Source organism: Podarcis vaucheri (assembly GCF_965113315.1).
Source record: "Podarcis vaucheri genome assembly, chromosome: Z".
Classification (NCBI taxonomy): domain Eukaryota; kingdom Metazoa; phylum Chordata; class Lepidosauria; order Squamata; family Lacertidae; genus Podarcis; species Podarcis vaucheri.
In genome coordinates, this window is record NC_138758.1 from 28,879,780 (window position 1) to 28,903,444 (window position 23,665).

Here is a 23,665-nt window from a genome sequence, read left to right on the forward strand (position 1 = left end):
AACATACAACTAGCAAAACAAAACAAAAACCATTTAAAACACAGTCCAATTTCAATATCTTATCTTTCTTTCACTAATTTCCACGACCTCCTCACACCTCCCTTTTTGTATTCCACTTCTATTAATAGTTTCAGCAATTCCTTTCCATCTTCCTCTGTTTTCTATCCTATAATTGTCTTAACACATTCTAACCTTATTTTCCCCTTTAATGCTCTAATAATCTATTTATACTTAATTCCTTATAACATTTCTACAAAAGCCATATAACTTCATTCCAACATCTTTCTAACATTCATAAATTTTACAGTATTTCTGTAAATAGTCTTTAAACTTTTTCCAGTCTTCTTCCACCGACTCTTCTCCCTGGTCTCGGATTTTGCCAGTCATTTCCGCCAATTCCATGTAGTCCATCAACTTCATATGCCATTCTTCCCGGGTGGGTAAATCTTGTGTCTTCCAATATTTCGCGATGAGTATTCTTGCTGCTGTTGTTGCATACATAAGAAAAGTTCTGTCCTTCTTTAACACCAATTGGCCGACCATGCCCAGGAGAAAGGCCTCTGGTTTCTTAAGGAAGGTATATTTAAATACCTTTTTCATTTCATTATAAATCATCTCCCAGAATGCCTTAATCCTTGGGCACGTCCACCAAAGGTGAAAGAATGTACCTTCAGTCTCATTACATTTCCAACATTTATTATCGGGCAAATGATAGATTTTTTCAAGCTTAACTGGTGTCATGTACCACCTATAAATCATTTTCATTAAATTTTCTCTTAAGGCATTACATGCCATAAATTTCATACCTGTGGTCCATAACCGTTCCCAGTCAGCCATCATTATGTTATGTCCAACATCTTGTGCCCATTTAATCATAGCTGATTTCACCGTTTCTTCCTGAGTGTTCCATTTCAACAGCAAGTTATGCATGCTCCTTTTTCTGCAATTCAGTGCCACCACATTTGGTGATGGCAACCAGCTTAGACAGCTTAAAAATAATTTGTCTATCAATAATTCTGAGCCATAATGATAAGTGGAGATTTCCGTTTCAGTGTGCTTCCAGATGACCAGTTTATTGAGCTTTCTTCATTATCTGATCCTAAGGAGATTGGTCCATGTTGGCTATTTAGTTAGCATCCATTCTGATTTCTTTGTAGGGATGCTAGATGGTGTTGCATCAAGGAAGTGTTATCCTTCTTGCAGGAGATGCAGGCCCTGCTTAAAGCATCTGGCAGAACATTAACTGTCTGTCTGTGTTTGTGTCTACAGGAGCGACACCATATCCAGGTGTGCAGATTGATGAGGACTTCTGTCGACGCCTCAAGGAAGGGACAAGGATGAGATCACCAGAATATTCAACTCCAGAAATGTAATTTCATCTTGCATGTCTGTCTTTCTTTTCTTTTTAAATGCTTTATTGGTTTTTTTTATTTAAAAAAGTACAAAACAATACTGTATTGTTTTTAACACTCGATTGGGAGCCGCCCAGAGTGGCTGGGGAAACTCAGCCAGATGGGCGGGGTATAAATAATAAATTATTATTATTATTATTATTATTATTATTATTATTATTATACACAACAATCAACAAAATGATCAACACTCAATACAAAAAAAAGATTGAGTTCACACATCACAAATTCCAACATGATTTCCAATCCCCCCCATTGTGATTCACATGTCTTCCTTGGTCACTCTTCTGTACTGATATATTGACCCTGTAGGAGATGAAATGCATGAATCATATCTATCAATTAATTTTGCTAATGGACAGCATTATGTATTAATGTGCTTCAGCATATGTGCCTCATTGTTCCTCTTCCTTTTGGAATGTTGAGTGTGCCTGCCTTACCCTCTCCCTTCTTCTTCAAGTACTGTGTGGATTTTTGCCTTGCAGAGCTGCTGGCTGGGTAATGTACTCTGAACAGCTGTTTCACCCAACACCTAGTCCAAAAGCAGCGGTTAGGAAATTATATCTATTCTTTACCATTCGGGGGGGGGGGTCCTCCCTTAGAAGTTCTAAAAACAAGTGGGATGCAAGTTGCTTTTAAATAGACAAGTGGGATTTTTTTCCATTAAAAACATTCATGTGGACACAGTTATACTGTGTAAAAGTACTGTAATTTACTATGAAATTGGGAATATGTGTTCATTCATTCATACAAATGACCTTAGGACCAATTCATACAAGCATTTGGCTTTTAAGAGTGATAAAAAGGGGGAAATGTAGTAACCAGTCTTCTCTCATAAATACCAAGATGTCAGCTTACCTTTCAGTGGTTCAGCTTTCTAGAATGTGGGCAGTCATGACTAGGGTTGGGTGATAACAGCTTTTCAACATTCTGATGTATAACCAGCTAAACATAGCGATGTTGAAAAGGAGCATCATTCAGCCCCAGCCCTGCAAGACAATGGGGTGAAACTGCCTCAGTTCCCTCCAGCGACAGCGCCCAGCACAGGGACGAAGGAGGCAGCCAATGAAAGAAGGTGGCAGGCAAGCCCCACCAGTGATATACCACCAGGTGAAGGCCTTCAGACCGGTCCAGGACAATGTTTTGATACATCACCCAGTCCTAATCATGATCTTAACCCGCAATGCATCATTTTAAAGAGGTTAACATGGGAAGCTACCTTACACTATGGAAACCTATTGGTTCATCAAACTCAGTATTATCTACAATGACTGGCAGAAGCTATCCAGGATTTCAGGCAGGAGTCTTTCCCAGTCCTACTTGGGATGACAGAGGTTGAACCTAGTATCTTCTACATGCAAAGTGTATGCCTTATTACCAAACTTCCTTTTTGAAGATGTGGGTGACATTTGCTCACAGGGACCTTTTCTGTTTTCCAGCTATTCCAGATTATAGACAGAGGCTCTGAGATTATATCTGCATGCTCCATTAGTACCTTGAGTGAAGCTCATCAGGCCCTGGAGATCTGAATTCATTTAAAGTAGCTAGGTGTTCCCTTACCACTTCTTTTCCTGTCTTCGGCTGCAGCTCCCTCCTTGCATCATTAATTTTGTTATCATCAGGTTGGGAACTGCTTTTCTGGAAGTGACAAAAGAGGCAGAGGACGTGCTGAGCTCCTCTGGCTTCTCTCTGTCCCCCAATAGCATTTCTCCCTCTTCTCCATTCAAAGGACCTACTACTTGCTTATTCTTCCTCTCTCCTCAAACATAGCCAAAGAAACCTTTTATATATTTTTTAACCTCTCTTGCAAGCCTGAGTTCATTCTGCACTTTAGCCTGCCGAACCTCTGCCTTCAAGTGTTGGCTACTCATGTATATGCTTCCTTTCGTGCTTTTCCATTTATCCATTCCCTAGACATGCCCTTCTTAAATCTCCACTCATCTGTGAGCTCCTTATGCAATTGTACTGGTTTCTTTAGATGCCTCCCACTTTTTCTTTCTTGGAATTGTCTGCTTTTATGTCTTCAGTATTTCACCTTTAAGAAATTAGCATCCATCTTGGACTCTTTTCTCCTTGAGTATTTCTGATCATGGTATCTCACCCAGAAGTATCTTCAGCTTTTTGAAATTGACCTTCTTATAGTCCATAGTACGTGTCTGACTACACTCAGCTTTCCCTTGTCTCTGTTTCATGAAACCCAAGAGGACATGATCACTTCCTCCCAAGATTCCCTGTACTTCCACTTTGTTGATCTGTTCCTCCCTGTTAGTGAGGACCAGATCCAAGATAGATTTCCCCTTTGTTGTTTCTTCCACCTTCTAGAAAATGAAATTGTCATTGAAGCAGTTGAGGAATTTGTTGGACTTTACATTTTTGGCAGAGTTTGAATTCCAACAGATAAGTAAATCTTTATTGCAGTCCAAAGACCCATAGAACAATTTCAGAACAAAATACGGTCAAGACAGCCAATCACAAAAGAGAGAGAAACCGAGGCCGTCATTTTGTTACGTCTCAAGCATGATGATCTTTGTTTCTTTTAACTTCTGGAAGAAACTTTGCCACGGCCAATGTAATATCATTGGACCTGTCATCCAAAATATATTTGGGTAGTTGAAGTCTCCCATTACTACTGTACCACTCCTTTCTGAATCTTTGGTAATCTGCTCTAGAAAAGCATCACCTAGGTCTGCAATCTGGGGAAAGCAGTGGAACAAAACAAAAAACCATTCTCAGACACAGACGTTGAAAGCGTGGCACAAAAGGAAGTCTGGACAAGCCCTTATACGAGCTTTCAGATGGTGACAGGTAGAGAAAAGATAACATCACAAGTGAATAAGAACTGTTGATGTTTAAAGCTAAATTCTCTTTTCTTGTAGCTACAAGACCATGCTGGATTGCTGGCATGGAGTGCCGACAGAGAGGCCCACCTTCTCCGAACTTGTGGAACGTTTAGGAGACTTGCTCCAGGCAAATGTTCAACAGGTAAAGTTCAGGGAAATCTATCTTGTTTCAAGTTTAATCAATGTGTGCAGAGCTTGTGTGCTTTTGCTGAAATATGGGACCTTACATTAAACAACTTTGTTAAAGGTTGCATCATAGCGGAAAATACAGAGCAAATGTTGAATGGGCACGATATATCTCATGCTCACAGATCCAGTTGTAGCCATGCATGACCAGCAAAAAATATCATGTCCAATCATTGAAAGCCTAACTTGTCTCCCTAGATAAACAATATGCATATTTTTAATTAGTTTTCAGCATCCAGAAAGTGACTACCTTGTTTCTCCTTAGATATGTAGCTTGGACACAGACATATATCCGGTGTCCTAAACTCATCATTGCTTTCAAGGGCTTTAACATAAAAGGCTTTGTGTCCCACAAAGGCAATTACATAATTGCCTGCTTCACAATAGCTTGATCAACCTTTTATTTCTGCTTTTAGAGCAGAGCTGTTATGTAACCTTCAGTATCTTGGTTTTCAGTTCTCCCTTTTCACTTGGCGAAACAAATCAGTGAAGCTCAGTTGATGGAGACCTAGTTTGCCATGTGGGGGTGGGGGTGGGGAGTATAATTTGTGTATTCCAAACATAGCCAAGGAGAACAAGAAAGAAAAGATGATGTTAAGGAACAAGAAGAATAAAAGTAGGTGAAGAGGGTGGTGGCAGAATTGAAAAGGGGTCTAGGACCAAACTAGGACTTGGGGGGACCAGGGTTCAAATCCCTGCTGAGCCATTGTTATTGCTATTATTTATTAAATTTGCATACCATCATTTGTCCAAAGAACAAAGAAAGGCTCACAGCATAAAAATACAAAATGAGAACACAAAATACATAATCGAACAGAAACTGAAGCTGAATAGAGATCTTGGGCCTGTTGCTGCCTCTCAGCCTAGCATGCCTCACGGGGTTGTTGTGGGGATTAAATGAGGGGGAGAACTATGTGCCCCACCTTGAGCTCCTTAGAAGAAAATGTAGCCACAATGATGTGCAGATATCCTGAGACACGTCTTCGGGGAAGCTCATCTAACACAGCCTGCACCATGCTGGTGCCCTCCAGATGTTTTTGACCGTAACTCCCATCAGCCTTGTGCCCTGGCTTGGGCTGATGAGAGCTGCTGTCAAAAACCGTTCAGGGACACCTAGTTGGCAAAGCCTGGTCTAGCTCTTTATTTTGACCCCTTGGAGGATATGGGTATGGCTATGTAAAGAATACTCAACGAAACTAGCACATTGAAAAGGGGAGTAAGAGATGATGATATAGTGGACTAGGTATCTTTGCTGTGTTTCTGTATTTTGATCTTTTAGTAGTTACTACGTTAGTTCTTTTAGATTTATATAATGATATGTTTGGGAGGATGTTATCTAATTCTTCTGTGCTGCTTTACAACGTGAACTTTTCAAAATATGTTTTGTATTTTTGATGATTTTTTTTTTAGAATGCTGTAAACCCCTTAGAGCCATTTTCAAAGTATGTGACAATGTATAAATTACCTAAATAAATAGATATATAAGTGATCGTTACTCATTTTATTGATCCAGATTTTACAATAAAGCATACCATAATAAAACTTCAGAATTATCAAATATCTCAGGGCAGGGTTTGTGTGTGGTTTTTGGGAAAAGATTTCATTTATTTAGAAAATATTTTTACTTGTATCATCATTGCACTTAGCAGAAATTTAACTACCATTTCTGTAATTAACTTCTTTGTATCAGAAAGAAGAAGATAAACATTTCCATCAGTCTTCCAAGATTCAAAGTGATCAGGGGATTGATCAACTATTTGGTGTTGTTAAAATTGCAAAACAATAAAACATAGATTACTTTATCATTTAGGTCTGAACCACAGGGACATAACCTGTTAATATAAGGTAACTCCTTAAATCTTCCATCAAGGAGAACTGAGGGCATAACATTAAAATGTGCAAGAGGGTGCTCCAGTTCTGCTAATATTTGCCTTGAAAATTGTTATAGGAAATGCCAAATGACAGAGATGCAGAGATCTTTTTAGCTACTGAAAGTGAGTGTCAAATTTGTTATTTTTGTCTTCCTGATCAAGGCTTTGAGTTGGGAGACCCAAGACTAAATCTCAGCTCACTAGGTATCCTTAGATCACCTCAGAGATGAGAGGCCAGTCAAAATCCCTAAACCCTAATCGTGCTGCTGCATTGCCAATACATTCACAGTAGTTTCATAGAAAAATGAAAGAAAGAAGCAAAACTCCAGAGGGTTTCTGGGATAGGCAACCTGCTAGAGACCAACTCAGCAGAATGTGACAGTCACTAATGTCTGAAGCCAAGTAAGAAAAATGAATCCCTTGTTTTCTTCTTGATTATGAAATATGTAGGATGGGAAAGACTACATCCCACTGAACATTACGTTGTGCCCAGATGGAGATTCCAAACCCAAAATCAGCATCCTTGAAGAGAATGTGAAGAAGGGTTTTCATCGCTGGAGTACACTGGAAGCCTAGTAAGGATTTTGTAAAATAATCATAATGATTCGTCCTTCTCTTTGGGGTTTGAGAGAAGGCTGCTGCTGTTTCTAAGCTTTTGCTAACAGGAGGGTAAAGCCAGAGGTTTTGTTTGCTGTTCCGGTACGGAAACAAGAGATTCATGTAAGAGGTCCGGGGTAGCCTGCGGAATCTCAGCAAATAGATAATACAGCATCTATATATCTTTACCAGCAAAAAGGCATCATTATCACAGGGAGGCAGAGGCAGTGGCTTCATTGCAGGAGGACATGGCTGTGAGTTATGGGGACAGCAATGCATCTCTTGGCAACAATTGTACTTCTTCTTAAAGAAGATGGCAAGGTGCAGATGGAGAACCTTTTTCAGGCCAGAGCAAGACTAGTAAGAGGTACAGCCAGGGGAGAATCCTAAGGGAATAGAGAATAGAGAGAGTTGGAAGACCACATTTGGCTATTAGGCCTGAGGTTCCTGACTCTGATGTAGGAGACAATAAAGGGGAAATTTTCAGGAATACAGTGGGTGATAGAACCTCTCCTCTCCCCTGCTGACTTGGTTTTCTGGAGGGGTCATTTTTGCCCCTTCCATAACAGTCATGCCATTTGCTGGCTACTTCCTTCATCCTCCATAATGTATCATTCTCCTGTATTCATAGTTATGTTGCCTGCATAGCCCTATTCTGGGTTCTGTTTTTTGACCCCTTTGTTTGCTTGTTTGTTAATATATTTATATTCTTTATTGAAATATAAAAGGTAATGTGTATGTGATTGTTAAGTGCACAGGATAAAATAAAACGTAAAAAAAGGAGGAAAAGCAAAAACGGGGGGGAAGATAACAACCATATACAATACGAAACAAAAACAGAACTTATAAACATTACAATATTGTTATTGTAGTTAACCTACATTTAACCTAATACAGCATTTATAGAAAATGCCAAATATCATTAAATTTGTCCATGGGTAGTCTACGTTTATAGGCAATTTTTTCATGTGTTGTGAGTTTGTACATATCTTCTATCCATTCATTGAAGGGAGCTGCATTTTAATTTTAAGTTAGAAGAGCATGACAGAAACCTGAAAGAGAGAGAGTAGGCTGTGGAGATTTTTTCTTTCTTTCTAATTTTACCTCCAAACTATTTTGGGGGCTTGTGGCTGTTATTTCCATATTCCATGCAACTGAGGCTAGGTGCTAGAACAACTTTGTTGAGGCCACACAGCAACTGCACAGGTGAGTCCTAAGTTTTTGGGGACCAGCTCCAGCATTCTCCTTGTATTGTGATTGTGCCGTGGCTCAACAAAAACGATTCAGTACACATGTGCCTGAAAGCTAAATGCAGCTGTTATTTTCATCTTTCCACCACACAATAAAGAACTAAAAGTCCATGACTGAATCTCTCATTCTGCTTGTTTTCAGTATTAACCCCAAGAATCGGCCACTCAGTGTGAAAACATTTGATGAGGTGTCAGTGAAGAAAGAAAAAAGATTGCATGAGGTAAGCTTGGGCCAAATGCTTTCTTCCCCACAATGCATCTCTGTGCTTCCTTGCTCCTCCCAGTCTCTCTCTTGGAAAACAGCAATGAACCATCCACCAGAAGGTCAGGTAATAAACACCTCTCTATCCTGCTGCCCACTTTTTTTGTCAGCATCCATCTGTTTCAAGAGACAATGGAGTGTACCTCTGGAGGTAAAGGCAAACCACTGTGCTAGCAGCACTGAAGTGACCTCCCCAGGACGCAAGCCTGGGCAGTGTGCAAGACTATCCATTGGCTATTAGCCATGATGACTGCAATCCACCTCCACTGTTGGTAGCAGTGTACCTCTGGATACCAGTTGCTAGGATTCACAAATGGCAAGAGACCATTACGCTCATGTCCCATTGCAGGCTTCTCATAGGCATCTGGTTGGCTACTGTGATGACAAAAGCTGGACTAGATGGTGTGATCCAGCAGGGCTCCTTCTTAGATTCTTAAACTAGTCTGAAAGGACATTATTGTGGGCACAGGTGAGCCTCTCAGTTGGTGTCATTGCCAAAAAGGCAACGTTAAAATAGAAGCCTGTTGAAATAGTTTGTGGTGCAGGGGGAGAGACCCAACAAGCTGGCCATCCCTGAACTGGATGGCTCTTGGGTTTCTTTCACTATATGGCACCTATAGTTATAAATACCTATCAGTTTCCAAACAAGAGCTTGCATCTTTTCTCATTGGTGACATCTATCTTTTCTCATTTTGTTCTGCAAGCTGCTTCATAAAGGGAGATAGTTTTTAACTGAAGCACTTTAATGGTAACATCTGTCTTTGCTTTTATATCAAGGTGACATTTTAAAATAATGGTGCTGCTAATGAGCTCTGAATTGCTTTGGGACTCTTGCCCAGCCAAGCCCTCGTGCCAGTCCATGTGATGACTTACATGAGGATTAGTATCAGTGCAACATGTCAAAATAATTCAGTATGCTTGATTCAAAGAGTTGCTTGGGAAGGTTCAAAGTGTAGGTTTAGGCTCTTTTCTCCCTTTGCTTGTGTTATTTTTAGTGTTCATCGAACTGGATTGTCCTTAAGAGAAAACAGTCTTGCTATCAGACTGACTGAAATCAATAAGAAGACTCCCAAAATCATTACCGAACTCTGGATAGAAAGCAGAGTAGTTGTAGGCAAGAGTCAGATGTTATGGAGTTTGTACAGCTACCACCAGATACTGCAGCCTTACCTCTTCTCCTTCTCTTTTCCCCAAAAGCATCTAGCAATACAGAAGTGTGACATGTGACATCATTGTGTTCTGAGTTTCCTTGTACCTCTTCCCTGGAACTGGAGTGGGAACACTCAGGAGTGCAGTGATATTGCATCATACATTTGGGATTGCCATATGTTACCAGTAGTGGCTGGTGTGGTGGAGCGGAGCCATAGTGTTGCCCTTGTGGTAAAGGTAAAGGACCCCTGACAGTTAAGCCCAGTTGCGAACGACTCTGGGGTTGCGGAGCTCATCTTGCTTTACTTGCCGAGGGAGCCGACGTTTGTCTGCAGACAGCTTCCGGGTCATGTGGCCAGCATGACTAAGCCGCTTCTGGCGACACCAGAGGAGCGCACAGAAAAGCTGTTTCCCTTCCCACCGGAGCGGTACTTATTTATCTACTTGCACTTTGATGTGCTTTCGAACTGCTAGGTTGGCAGGAGCTGGGACCGAGCAATGGGAGCTCACCCCGTCATGGGGTTTCAAACCACCGACCTTCTGATCAGCAAGCTATAGGCTCTGTGGTTTAGACCACAGCACCACCCACACCCCTGCATAATTCCTAGATGAGCACAGGTTGCCTATATGATTGAAGGCTTAACCACATTTACCTATTGTCCCGCCCTTTCCAGCTGTAAAAGCTCTGTGTCTGAGTGGTGCTAGGGTTTTTGCCCTGGAGCCATGCCTGTGGAAACCTGCTCTTTAAAGCTGAATCAGAGCAAATGTCAGTTCGGGTTTTCTGTAGATTGACATTTGCTCCGATTCAGCTTTAAAGAGCAGGTTTTCACAGGGAAAGCTCCATTGGGGGGGGGCGCACTCAAATACAAAGCTTTTCAGTGCAGACCTGCCTAGAAAGAGTGGAGCAAAAGACAAGTGTGAATAAGACCTGAGGCTCTGGATGATGCAGCAGCAGGAGCACTGCATTGCTTCTGCTTGCCACTGTCCTGCCCCAGCCCATCTAAGCAAACTGCAGTGACACTGGTGTGGGGAGAGCAGCTCTACTCCACCCTATTGGCTGCTATGTGGTTAAATTTATAGACTGCTTCACACCATAAAGCACATAACACAAACTCTAGTGAAATTGATTCGACAAACTCTAAAGTGATAAAACCAGCCATACAAACTCTAGAAACAACCAAACTATTTCATCAAATATAAAAGTGATTTTACATAAATGATTGAGTTACACCTCTGGGATAGCCTTACTAAACAAACATGTCTTTAGTAGGCACCTAAACATTATCACGGTTGCTAATAACAACATTTCTTGGGAAGGTGATTGAAAGGGCTGTGGCAGGGCAGCTCCAGGCATTCTTGGATGAAACTTATTGTCCAAACCCATTTCAGTCTGGTTTCAGACCTGGTTTTGACACCGAGTGAGCCTTGGTCACCCTGGTGGATGATCTCTCTCAGGAGAGGGACAAGGAGACTACAACCTTGCTTCTTTTGCCTGATATTTTCTCAGCTTTTGATACCTCCAACCGCGACATCCTCCTGTGAGATGAGTGTTTAACAGCAGTTACAGTCCCACCTGCAGGACTGTTCATTGGCCAGTTGGTATTTATGTTATGGGGTACCATTTTGTCCCCAGCGCTATTTATCATCTATATGAAGCTTTTGAGAATGGCCATTAGGGATGTGGAGGAAAGTGTCATCAGTATGCTGATGGCATGCAGCTCTGTCTCTCCAGAACATCCGAATCAGGAGTAGCCATGCAGCCTCTAGACTAGTGTCTGGCCACAGCTGGATGAGAGCCAATAAACTGAGTTTTAACATGTGAAGTGCTAAACAACTTGGGACCAGGATATCTATGGGACCATCTTGCCCACTATATTCCTGCCCAGCAACTGCACCCCTCAGATCGGGCACTTTGGAGAGTACCATATGCCCCAGAAGTGTGCTTAGCCTGTACTAGAAATTGAGCTTTTAGTGTTGCAGCTCCAGCTCTCTATTACCAGTCAAAATTAGACAGGCGCCTGTTGCAGGGAAGGCAGGAGGAGTCATCTAGGTCAGTACTGTCTGTGGGGCATGTACACAGATTGGCAGAAGCTCTCTAGCGAAGTGTCTTCCCCAGCCCCTATCTTGACTTGGTGGGTTTAAGCCTGGCACTGTCTGCATGCAAAGCAGATGCTCTACTGCTGATGTTGCATTAGCTACATCTGTGTGTCATTAGCTGAAGGCTTGGGACTTTCTGAACACAAAATTGTCAGCGTGTAGAAGAAGGGGGAGCAATTCAGACCATCGTATGGAGGATAGGAGGCTTGATAACTCTTCCCTTGCAGACAGTACTGGCCTAGTTGGAAGTGGCTTCCTGCATTCCTAATGTATCATAATTTAGTAACGCACCTGTTACAAATATATTTGCCTGTGCGTTGTGTGCATATAAATAGTCATTGCTCTTCATCATGTTTTTTCATAATGAATTATTTTATAATTCACAGTGTCCTTAGAAGAGAGTAATAGAGGAGATGCATTTATCAGTTCATAAGCTGTCATAAGAGCCTGCTGAGTCAGGCCAGGGGGGCTTTCACAGGATGCCCACAAGCAGGAACAGAGAGTAACAGCACTCTCTGCTTCTGCAGTTTCTAGCAGCTAGTATTCAAAAACATGCTGCCTCTGACAGTGCAACATAACCAGCACAGTTAGTGGTCATTGATAGCCCTATCCCCCATCAATTTGTCTATTCCCATTTCAAAGCGGAGGGAGAAAGGTTGTTTTCTGCTGCTCCAGAGAAGCGGACACGGAGCAATGGATCCAAACTACAAGAAAGAAGATTCCACCTAAACATTAGGAAGAACTTCCTGACAGTAAGAGCTGTTTGACAGTGGAATTTGCTGCCAAGGAGTGTGGTGGAGTCTCCTTCTTTGGAGGTCTTTAAGCAGAGGCTTGACAACCATATGTCAGGAGTGCTCTGATGGTGTTTCCTGCTTGGCAGGGGGTTGGACTCGATGGCCCTTGTGGTCTCTTCCAACTCTATGATTCTATGATTCAAAGCCATCCAAGTTGGCATCTTATTTTCTTTCTTGGTTAGGATTGCAGTGTGTGAGTGATTTTTAATAATAAACAATAAAATTAAAAAGTGACCATCCTGATCGCAGCAACTTCACGTTTTCCAGGGCCAGAATACATAGAAATGTGTTTTGCCGGGGTCAGTTTCTGACACTTTGTTGGATGCTGCCCTCCAGTGCTCTGCAATGCATAGAAAACCTGAAAAGGGAGACCAGAGACAGATGCCTTCCTGGGCATATTTTGCAACACAGATTGCAGGCACAGGGAGCAAAGGGGGGTTAATGTCCCCACTATCCTTTGTGTGGTCAAGTGTGTGTAAGGGAAACCCTGCGCCCAAGGCAGAACTGTCAGTATAAAAGTCATTTGTCGTTTGGCCCTCTGTACAGCCAGCGAAAAAAATGAGATCATTCTGATTGCCATTGCAGCCTGAACACATGTTTTTATTTCTCTCATCGCAACTGTAAAGAATATATTGAACTTGTCAAAACCACACAAGCAGTGGAAAACCGTAATTATAGCTGCTGCAGTAAATAAGATACAAATTTTGATAAGGTACCCGCTAACCGATTGCTCTTCCTTGGCAAATGCCCAGCCTCTGAAAGTAAGAAGAAAAACTGTGCTGGATCAGGACAAGGACCCATCCTTTTTTCACAGTGACCAAACAAGTGTCGTGGGAAGCACAAAAGAAGGATCCAGGTGCAACAGCACTCTTCCCACCTGTGACGCCCAGAAACTGGTATTCATAGGAATTCCACCTCTGACAGTGGATGCAGAGCATCAGCCTTGTGGCTGGTAGCTGCTGATAGCCTTGTCCTCCATGAATCTGTCTAATCCTATTTTAAAGCCACCCAAGTTGGTACCCATCACTATCTGTTAAAGAAACAGAAGCAGTTATAGCTTGTGGGGACCTCACCTAAATGGAAGTGACACTAATCAGCCTCTATCCACAGCTACCCAACTCTTTCATAACAGGCTTTAAAACAGAGATGGGGAACCTCTGGGCTAGGCCTCCCTATTTGGCCCTCAGGATGCTCCCCAGTTCACCCCCTCTTGGCATCCCTGCTCCTGCTTTTGCTTGGTTGTAATGTGTGATAATGCTTTTTGATTGCTTGGATAGAGATAAGTGGGAGCGGGGTATAGAAAGCTTTGGCTTTCGCATGGCTGGAATGTAGCTTACTGTGCAAAGGTAAGACTTACATCTATTGATCGGACCCAGTTTTGCCTCTGCCTGCCCACAACAACTAGCATGTGGCCCCTCCAAAGGTTGTTCACAGTGGAATGTGGCCCTTGGACTGGAAAAGTTTTCCCACCCCTGCTTTAAACACTAACCCCCCTCCCCAGGAGAAATCCCTCTTGCTAAATATACCCAGGATGGGAAAGCCAAATGAATCAAATAAAAGCATCTTTGCTTTCTATATAATTAGCCACCCTCACTATACCATCTGTGTGCGTTAATTTTGTATGGTTTTTAAAACTTGCCTCTTCCCCTCACCCCAGCATTATCTTCATAAAACTAAGAGAGGAAATAATTTACAGGCTAACTGCAGAGTGCCAGCATTATAAATGAAACTGCAGCCAGCTGTAAGCCAGGTGGCTGAGAATGGGGAGGTTAAGCCATTTCTCTGCCAAGAATATCCTTGAATTTAAAGTAGAGAGTGGGCTCTCTAATCACAGGAGTAGATCTGTCTTAAAACCAGTGGGGCACTACCATTCTGAAGAAATGCTTTCTCCGTGGAAGTATTTAAACCTAGCTTTCCTCTCATTCATAAGACCCCCCTCCCATCTCAGATCAATTCATTGAATGAATGCATGGATACATAAGGGGTCACTGGTGGGTTCCCAGCTGAGCGGCAGTCTCACAGATGTGCCGTTTATGTTGACAGGTGTCTCCATATGTCATCCTGTACACATGTGCAAGGAAATACGCATGGTTTCAGCAGCTCAGAAATGTTGTTGTGTCACAAAATTCATTACAGTCACTTATATGAACTACAAGACTATGTGGGGAAAGGGCTGTGCTTTGTACGCAGAATGTCCCAAGTTCAATCTCTGGCAGCTCTAAGTAGTGCTGGTAATGCTCCCCCCCAAAAAAAAAAAACAAAAACAGAAATCCTGAAAAGTCGCAATTGGTCTGTGTAGACTAGAGATAGCCAACATGGTGCCCTCTAGATGTTATGAACCACAACTCTCATCAGCCCCACTCATCCTCTCCAGTGGTCAAGGATGATGGGAGTTGGATTCCACATCTGGAGAGTCTTGTGTCTGATGTAGACAAGGCAGAATGATATAGGCCAATGGTATTGAGTCAGTATAAAACAGCTTGCTTTGTGGTTAAGTATGCCGATCAAAAGGTCAGCGGTTCAAATCCCCATGATGGGGTGAGCTCCCGTTGCTCGGTCCCTGCTCCTGCCAACCTAGCAGTTCGAAAGCACAACAAAGTTCAAGTAGATAAATAGGTACCACTCTGGCAGGAAGGTAAACAGCGTTTCCATGTGCTGCTCTGGTTCGTCAGAAGTGGCTTAGTCATGCTGGCCACATGCCCCGGAAGCTGTACGCCGGCTCCCTCGGCCAATAAAGCGAGATGAGTGCCGCAACCCCAGAGTCGGCTACAACTGGACCTAATGGTCAGGGGTCCCTTTACCTTTACCTATGCTCCTTGGACAAGGGACTGACTTTTGACAAAAGCATTTAGGGCCAAACTAGAAATGTGACACAGGACATCTGTGATCAGGATCTCTCTCTCTTTTTCTCTTTTACCAATTAACATCCCCACATGGCTCCTTTGAATATGATGGGCTTGGCACCTTACGCACTGGTATTTTTCCCTTCGTGGTGCCAACTGGTGCTTGGGATGTGTTGATTTACTTTGGGGAAATGACCTGAAAGAGTCGATCCAAAACCCAAAAAAATCTTACCTACTACTTCAATCTTCAGAGGAGTTATGCAGATCTCCCAATTAGTTTAAAAATAAAATAAAGCAAGCAAGCTGGAAAACCTAATCATGGGAATTCTGCATTGCCCGGCTTTGCTGGCTGGGACTGATGGGAACTGTAGTCCAAACATCTGAAGGGCACCAGGTTAGAGAAGCCTGGCCTCAATATTTGGTGGTTCCCTAACCATGTGCTTAATGGACCCTCCATAAACAAGGCTTGTGAAGCCTCCTGTGGTTCTGATGGTCTCATCACTAAGGGAAGAAAAGCTGTTTGCATTACAAAAATTCTAGAGGGGTGGAACTCTGCTTGGAAGGGTTAGCAAAAATTGAACAGCTGGTGTTGGATTCACTTCCTTCTGCTTTTTCTGCCACTGCCAGGCTGCATTTGCTATGAATCCAACCCTCCCTCGAGATTGTATTTTGAGCTTGAAAGGAGCTGTACAGCCCTCAGTTAGAAGAAGCTAAAGCTTTTGTGTTTTTCCCCTTCTTTAGGAATGCGAGTCAGATAGCGGGATGGTGCTGACTTTGGATGAAATGAAAAGCCGGAAGAGATTGGAGATTCGTTCTTGGCCTTATGGAATCATGGCTCTGGCGTAAGTACCCCTGGATGAATACATAGTAGTTGATACTGGCCTGGTGTGCTTATCCATGGTTTATTTGGGATAACTGTGGTTTGTTTGGATGTGCAAACTCAACCCAGCAGAGTAGCCATGGTTTATTTTCTGCAAATAAAGTTGTGATATATAGGCATGGTTTTGTTGTTGGCTTATGAACCATGGCTTGTTTTAACTACGTTTTGGTATTATGTCCAAATCCTTACTTAACCATGGTTTGTTTGGCCACCCCACCACAGACACTCTCATGAGGCAAGAGCAGCTGGAAAACAAACCAAGCTTTGAAGAAACAAACTATGGCTTGTTACGACATCTGTGAGCTGACTTGTGGTTTATTAAACAAACCACACTTAGCTTTACATGCAAATGTAGCCATTGGCATCCTTTCATAAACTAATATATCCAAGAATTGGCTTGTGATGAAATACAAGTTGTATTCATTCATTATTCATGTCTGGGGTCTTGTATAGAAAGAGGTAAAAGGGCCATAACACTGGCCCTGATCCCCATTTGTGACTTTTTAAACTTAGTATAAATGTTTTACATTGCAGTCCTATACCCACTTAGCCTGGAAGTAAGCCCCATTGAACTCAGCGAGACTGGCTTTTGAGTAGATTTGAATTGGATTGGCTGGTCTCTGCTACGTAATTCAGAAAGTTTTTTTGTTTTTGTTTTTTGCTATGCACTTGGACACCTCTTATGATATAAGCAAATTTGCATGGTTCTAAATTTGGTTAGATCAAGGAGCAGCTTTCATCTATGTTTGGATACAATTAGACAACAGTGTGAATCAAGATGAACCTGATTTTAACCAAATTCTGAATGATGGTTCATGAGATCAAGGAGCACATTTTTGCTTATGTTTAGACATAATTTTGAATCAAGAAGGCTGACTAAACCTGTCAAAACTGCACTGATTTTTTTGTTTCTTGAAATTTCCAAACAACACCATATATGAAGCTGCTAGTAATAAAACAAATAAATAATTAGCAGTGCAAATCTGTACATAAATACCCAGAACACTATTTCAATGGTACTTACTGTTGTGCCACCTTATATTTACTTCAGCTCCTCTGTACCACTTTCTCTATCTTAAGAAGATATACAGTCCTGACCTGGGTTTCTAAGAGCTATCTTTATAACTTGTTAATGCTGCCACCAGAAATACCAAATATCTGACTATTTCCCACCTCTAACATAGCCAGTCAAGAGGCATGTGTGTATAATACAACAATTTATTAAAACAGAAATGGCAAAAAATGGGTTTTGATAACTCGGTGTACAAAAGCATATGGTGACTGTGATTCATATAAAACAAAATCTAGTAACAATGCTGACCCTACCTTATCAAACTAATCCTGCCACCACCCAAACACTCTCGACTGCCCTCCCATCAGTATTCAAACTCCCTTTCAAATCTTCTGTCCAATCATTGCTCACTTCCAACACTCAAAGCACTCTCTCTCTCTCAATCTTCCAACCTCACACCTACCTCAGTTCATCTTGTATATTCACCTACACATTTATCACATTTTAGTTTTCCTTAATTGGTGATAGTAAAGCACCATTGACCACACCTCAGAGCTTCATAGCACATAAAACCTCTGTTCTCTAGCATATCAGCACTGCCATCCACACCCCATCCACATCACTGCCTGTGGTAGGGCTGGTCCTGGTGTGTATAGCGGGAATGAGTAATCTCCGGTTTGGGGGCCAAATTTGGCCCTCCATACCTCTTTATCTGACCCTCAGGACTCTCCCCAGGCCACACACCTAGTGGCAGCCCTTCTGCCAAGGTAACACTCCTCTTTCTGACTGGCTGGAATGTGTCTTTGAACTCTAATAATGCCTCTTTCCACCCTGGACAATAGAGCTGGGTATGGCAGTGTGTGTAGACAGTAGCCTACAGTAAAGTAAAATTCACATTTGTGTCTTTGCCCACTCCTATCTCTGGCCTTGCCCATTAGCATGTGGCTCCTGGAAGGTTGCTTGGAAGGAAATATGGCCCTTGGGCTGGAGTAAGTTTCCCATCCTTGGTGCATAAGGTTTCAGCCTCAGTTGACTAAATAACTGCACTCCTAAAGTTTATTTCATATATTTATGAGGATCATTCCATGTCATCGAAAGCCAACACCTACTTAAGCCCTGAGAAAAATACAGCTTTGCATCTACCCACAAACTTGGAAAAAGCAGCTCTGAATATCTTCTCTTCTCTTCTCCATGGCTTGCTGAGGCTGGCTGGGAATCAGTATGTCGCCCTTGTTAGCGATATCTCTCTTCTTATCAAAAACATTTATTCTGGACCTATTACAAACAGTCCTGCTTTACTTCTACAAGCCCTACGGAAGGCTTAGTGTGTTTTCCAAACCAGGGTGGCTCTTGAGGCTCCCGTCCTCTTTCCACCCCCCGCCAAATCTAGCTGTTTATTTGACTTGCATTTGCTGAGTTGAAAGGGTGGAGGAGGCGGTGGAATTGGCAATGCTTAAGTGAAGAATTTGGAGAGTTTAGGGAAGACAAATACAAAACTCTGGGACTGGGAATCCTGTTGGACAAACAATGGCTGTATGCTATGTCAGGTGTTAAGAAAAGAGAAACAACATCCAAAGAGACAGGCTGAATATGAGTTGGGTGTGAGTCCTGTATCCTCCCTCCAGAGATATATCAAATGAATGGAAGGAAGGTCTGAATCCTTTCCCCCTGAAAAGTGAGCTGTTTTCAGCAAGGGGCATAGCATGGGGAAGGCCAGGGGGCCCATGGCCCTGGGTGCAGATTTTTGAAAGGGCGCAAGGGGGCGCAAGGGACATGGGTGGCGCTGTGGGTTAAACAACAGAGCCTAGGACTTGCCGATCAGAAGGTCGGCGATTCGAAACCCCGCGACAGGGTGAGGTCCCGTTGCTCGGTCCCTGCTCCCGCCAACCTAGCAGTTCGAAAGCATGTCAAAGTGCAAGTAGATAAATAGGTACCGCTCCAGTGGGAAGGTAAACGGCATTTCCATGCACTGCTCTGGTTCACCAGAAGCGGCTTAGTCATGCTGGCCACATGACCCAGAAGCTGTACGCCGGCTCCCTCAGCCAATAAAGCGAGATGAGCACCGCAACCCCAGAGTCGGTCACGAATGGACCTAACGGCCAGGGGTCCCTTTACCTTTAAGGGGGCGCAACCAGGCCCCCTCACTTGCTAAGCTGCACCCAGGCTGAGCCTTCAGGGCTGGGCAACAGCAGTGCCTCCTTTCCCTTGTGGCCGGTGAAGGGGCGCCACTGGCGCTGCCCACAGAGGCAAGAGGCACAGGCAGCCACTTCTGCAAATGGGGCACCACGGCACTCAGTTCTGTCCTCATCACAGAGCAGCTTCGAGCCTTTTTCTCCTTCCCTCGCCTCACTCACCTGTGGCTCAGACCATTTAGTCAGCAGTGAGGGCTTCAGCTGGCACAGCCACCTCTGCACTCTGGTGTACTCGTACTCCCCAGGCACTGAGAACCCACACTATGTGGCTGTTTTCAGCCTTTCCAGTGAATGGGTGGCAGGCAGTGGAAGGGAGTGGGTTCAGTCCTGACGCCTCCCACCAAACATTCACTATAAGGTAAAGGTAAAGGTACCCTGCCCAAACGGGCCAGTCTTGCCAGACTCTGGGGTTTGTGCGCCCATCTCACATTTATTGGCCGGGGGCCAGCGCTGTCCGGAGACACTTCCGGGTCACGTGGCCAGCGTGACAACGCTGCTCTGGCGAGCCAGAGCCGCACACGGAACGCCGTTTACCTTCCCGCTGGTAAGCGGTACCTATTTATCTACTTGCCCCCGGGGGTGCTTTCGAACTGCTAGGTTGGCAGGCGCTGGGACCGAGCAGCGGGAGCGCACCCCGCCGCGGGGATTCGAACCGCCGACCTTTCGATCGGCAAGCCCTAGGCGCTGAGGCTTTAGCCCACAGCGCCACCCGCGTCCCTAACTTCTCTAGGATACAACCCACTAAAATCACTGAATCTATTAAAATCTTAGAAAAATATAGAAACAGTATTTTAGAATTTTTAGACAAGTATAAAAGTCTATTTTCAATCTGCTTTCTTTAAAAAAATTGATAACATAAATCTTAAAATTACATTCACTATATCTATCACCAAAAATGATTGACTGCAGCCCTGAGAAACTGTTGGAGAATTTCTTCTCTATCCCTAGATAAATTTTCCAAGGCTGAAGCAGGCTGACACGTAACACAGAGAGAGAGGAGAGGGCTATTGATGGCTGCTTCCAGAGTGCTCTTGCGCTCTGATCCTGCACGCAGGTTTCCCACAGGCACCTGGTTGGCCACTGTGATAACAGGATGCTGGACTAGGTGGGCCTGATCCAGCAAGCTCTTCTTATGTTCTTAGAGAAAATTTATATGCTGCCCTTCCTCCCCTTCCCATGGATACATTCTCTTTTCCCCTCCTGGGGGAATTTTGTGAAATAGCCCCCAATATTTCTGTGCCCTCAAGCAGTATGGAGGATTTTCATTTGGCAATTTGTGCACCACTCTCGTCTGAACAGGCCTGTAGCAGTGAGGTAAACCTCAAGTTTACATCTGCAGCAGGGCAGAACCACCTTGGTCGTCATACTCCTCTGAATTCATTCAGCAAACCATTATTTGATATACATTGAAGTCTTGGCTCTGCCTTGTTTTTGTCATACCCAATTAAGCTCAGAAATAATTAGACCTAACGATTTAGCTGAGAACCAAGATATTCCCCAAGTAGGGCATAGCTGAGGTGCTTCAGGCATCAGAATGCCAAAGCATTCCAGGAAGGATACTGCTTTTGCCTTAGACGCATTTCTCCTGGCAAAATCAAATCGAACAATCCTCCTCAACTGTGGCAGGCCTTCCTGTTCCAATCTAAAGTGTTAGGGGGCAAATAATAATCATTAACAGCTTCTGATGGGGCTCCAACTGGTTGTCCGAATCCTACATTGAAGCTAAGAAACTTGCCTCAGGGACCGTAGCTCACTGCTACAGCACACACACTCTGTGCTGAGTAGATTCCAGGTTCACTCCCCAGCATCTGCAGGTAGGGTTGGGAAAAACAACTAACTGAAACCTTGCATAGCCATGGCCCATCAGTGTAACCCAGAAGTGGAAAGAGCTCAGGCTTGTGGAATGTACTTTGCTTTTTGCTAGAACCCCTCAATTCACCAAATGCAATTAACTGAAATTCTGAGCTCATGCTCATAGAATCATAGAGTTGGAAGAGACCACAAGGGCCATCGAGTCCAACCCCCTGCCAGATCAAGGATTTGTTTTCAGTTTCAGAACTGAACTCTCAGCAACTTTATGCAAAAATCTGCTCCTGGTTTTCCTCCCAGGCTTTTTTGCATTTGGGAGGAAATATGGCTTATTTAGTTGTCATCCATAAACAACTGGGAGTTAGAAACCCTTACTGCTGTACTGTAGATCACCCAGAGACCTATCAGTAGTTCTTGATCTACATTTTGCCTACCATTAACACTTGATTGGAAGCCGCCCAGAGTGGCAGAGTGGCTGGGGAAACTCATCCAGATGGGTGGGGTATAAATAAATAAAATAATAATAATAATAATAATAATAATAATAATAATAATAATAATAATTATACTTCATAAACTAAACTAGATGGACCAATAGTCTGACCTGTTACAAGGTCCTTTGCTGATGTTTATTAAAATAGCAAAGTTTCTCTGGTAATCTAGGTGCTCACTGAATGCCGAATTAGTATCCCCCGAAATTAATCTGACAAAAATCAGGGGAGACAACCTGAGCATCCAACTGGCATCACTAGAATTTTCAGTGTTTGTACCACCTGTTTCTAGCATGTTAATACAGACTGAGAGCATGTTCCAGGCCTTAAACCTTTACATCCCATTAATTGTCCCATGAAGCAGACTGTGGGGGAAATTTCCATTGTTCCAACAACCACATTCACTACTGCGAATTCTAATTCAACTTACAACCATTATTAAATCCATTAAGGGCCTTAAACATGCTTGCCCTGCAAAAAAATAAAAATAAAGCCTCATTAAACACCTATAAAAAGCCATAAAGCCCATTATAAGCCCCTGCAGCTCAATTACCGCAATTGTTACAGGACTCAGATGCAAGGTATAACTTGCTGCAAACAGCAAATTGATTGGGATGTCTTTCTTTGAGGGCTGCTGCTCCTTGTGTACAGAATTTTTAATGAATGGGAAAATCTATTAAGCCTGCAATCCTAGGCAATCTTATTTGGGAGTAAGCTCAATTGAACATAGTGGACCTTGCTCCTAAGAAAGTATGCATGAGCTCAAGCATTCTCATTCATAGGGTTTTGGAGGCACTATTCCAGACCTATGAGGCCACCATAAGGTCTCTGCCTTATTTACATATAAATCAGGGTTTTGCTTTAAAAATAAAAGAAGTGCTAAGTGCTTCCCCCTCCCACACCTTAACCTTCTCACAATCTTGCACTATCCACTTTTCTCCATTTCCAGCTACAAAAACAACATTAGCCAAGAATAGGGAAAAATGGCTGGAACAATTGACTGTGGAGAAAAAATAACCTCACCTTTGCTTTATAGATGAGGAACACTTGAAAAGAATAGACCATTGGTCCATCTAGCTCAGTATTGTCCACACTGAATGACTGTAGCTTCCCTGGGTTTCAGACAAGGGGTGTTCCCATCCCTTCATGCAGAGCAGGTGTTCTACCACATGGCTTTGGTCTTCATAGTAGGAAAGGAGATGAAAAGGGGATTCCAGAACTTCAATGGGAAAACAAAATGTGCATCTAAATTCATGTAAACAACACTGGCAGCATCTCAAGATTGGGTCAGTTGCTGAGCAGGGGAAGAACAAAGTGAAATCTCAGTAAATAGAGAAAGTTGTTAAGGGTTAGGAAACAAAGGCTGAAGAGTTGTCTTAATTTCAGGGTATGCAGCTTGGGTGAAATGAGTATTTTCTAGGATGGTAATTGCATTTCAAATCTGCCAGAGATAGTTAACCACACTCCTTGCCTCTGACCAAACTTGTCATCCCTCTGACTTGGGAGCAAATATTAAATGTCATTGTTTGAGAGGCTCGCTTTAAACATTAGCTGACAGACAGTGTCATTCCCAGATTTGACATGGTGGCTGGGATGAACCAGAAATGCAAGCTCCCTTCTTCCTACATACTGGGAGCTGACAGAGCTCAGAGAGTCTCATTGTGTGGCCAGGCTAAGCCTTAATAACACTTCTTTTATTGGGCACAGCAAGACTCGCCCAGGCCAAGGGTCAAGTTACACCGATATTTTTGTGTTTTTCTCCATCCCCATTGACCAGTTTAATACCTGGTAAATTATAAAAGCTGCTGGATCTATGGAGTCAGCTGAGAAGAAACATCAGGGGTTACCAATGGCAGGGCGTGTGGGTGAGAAATAGATGAATAGTAACATTTTCACATGAAGAGTTTAACAAAGAGAGGGGAGCAGCCAACTGCATTCAAGGATACAAACATGCCTATGATTATCATAAGAACATAAGAG

General features: G+C 43.1%; 1 protein-coding gene across 4 annotated transcripts in view; it reads left to right on the forward strand.

Moving 5' to 3' along the window:
* LOC309523943 (vascular endothelial growth factor receptor kdr-like) overlaps positions 1 to 23,665 on the forward strand; it is a 203,460-nt gene that overhangs the window by 173,733 nt on the left and 6,062 nt on the right. For all 4 annotated transcript variants that reach the window (XM_082208216.1, XM_082208217.1, XM_082208219.1 and 1 more), the window contains 5 exons: positions 1,270 to 1,369; positions 4,289 to 4,394; positions 6,760 to 6,884; positions 8,299 to 8,377; positions 16,043 to 16,143. In XM_082208216.1, coding sequence (XP_082064342.1) covers positions 1,270 to 1,369; positions 4,289 to 4,394; positions 6,760 to 6,884; positions 8,299 to 8,377; positions 16,043 to 16,143 — 511 coding nt within the window. The remainder of the gene's footprint in view (positions 1 to 1,269; positions 1,370 to 4,288; positions 4,395 to 6,759; positions 6,885 to 8,298; positions 8,378 to 16,042; positions 16,144 to 23,665) is intronic.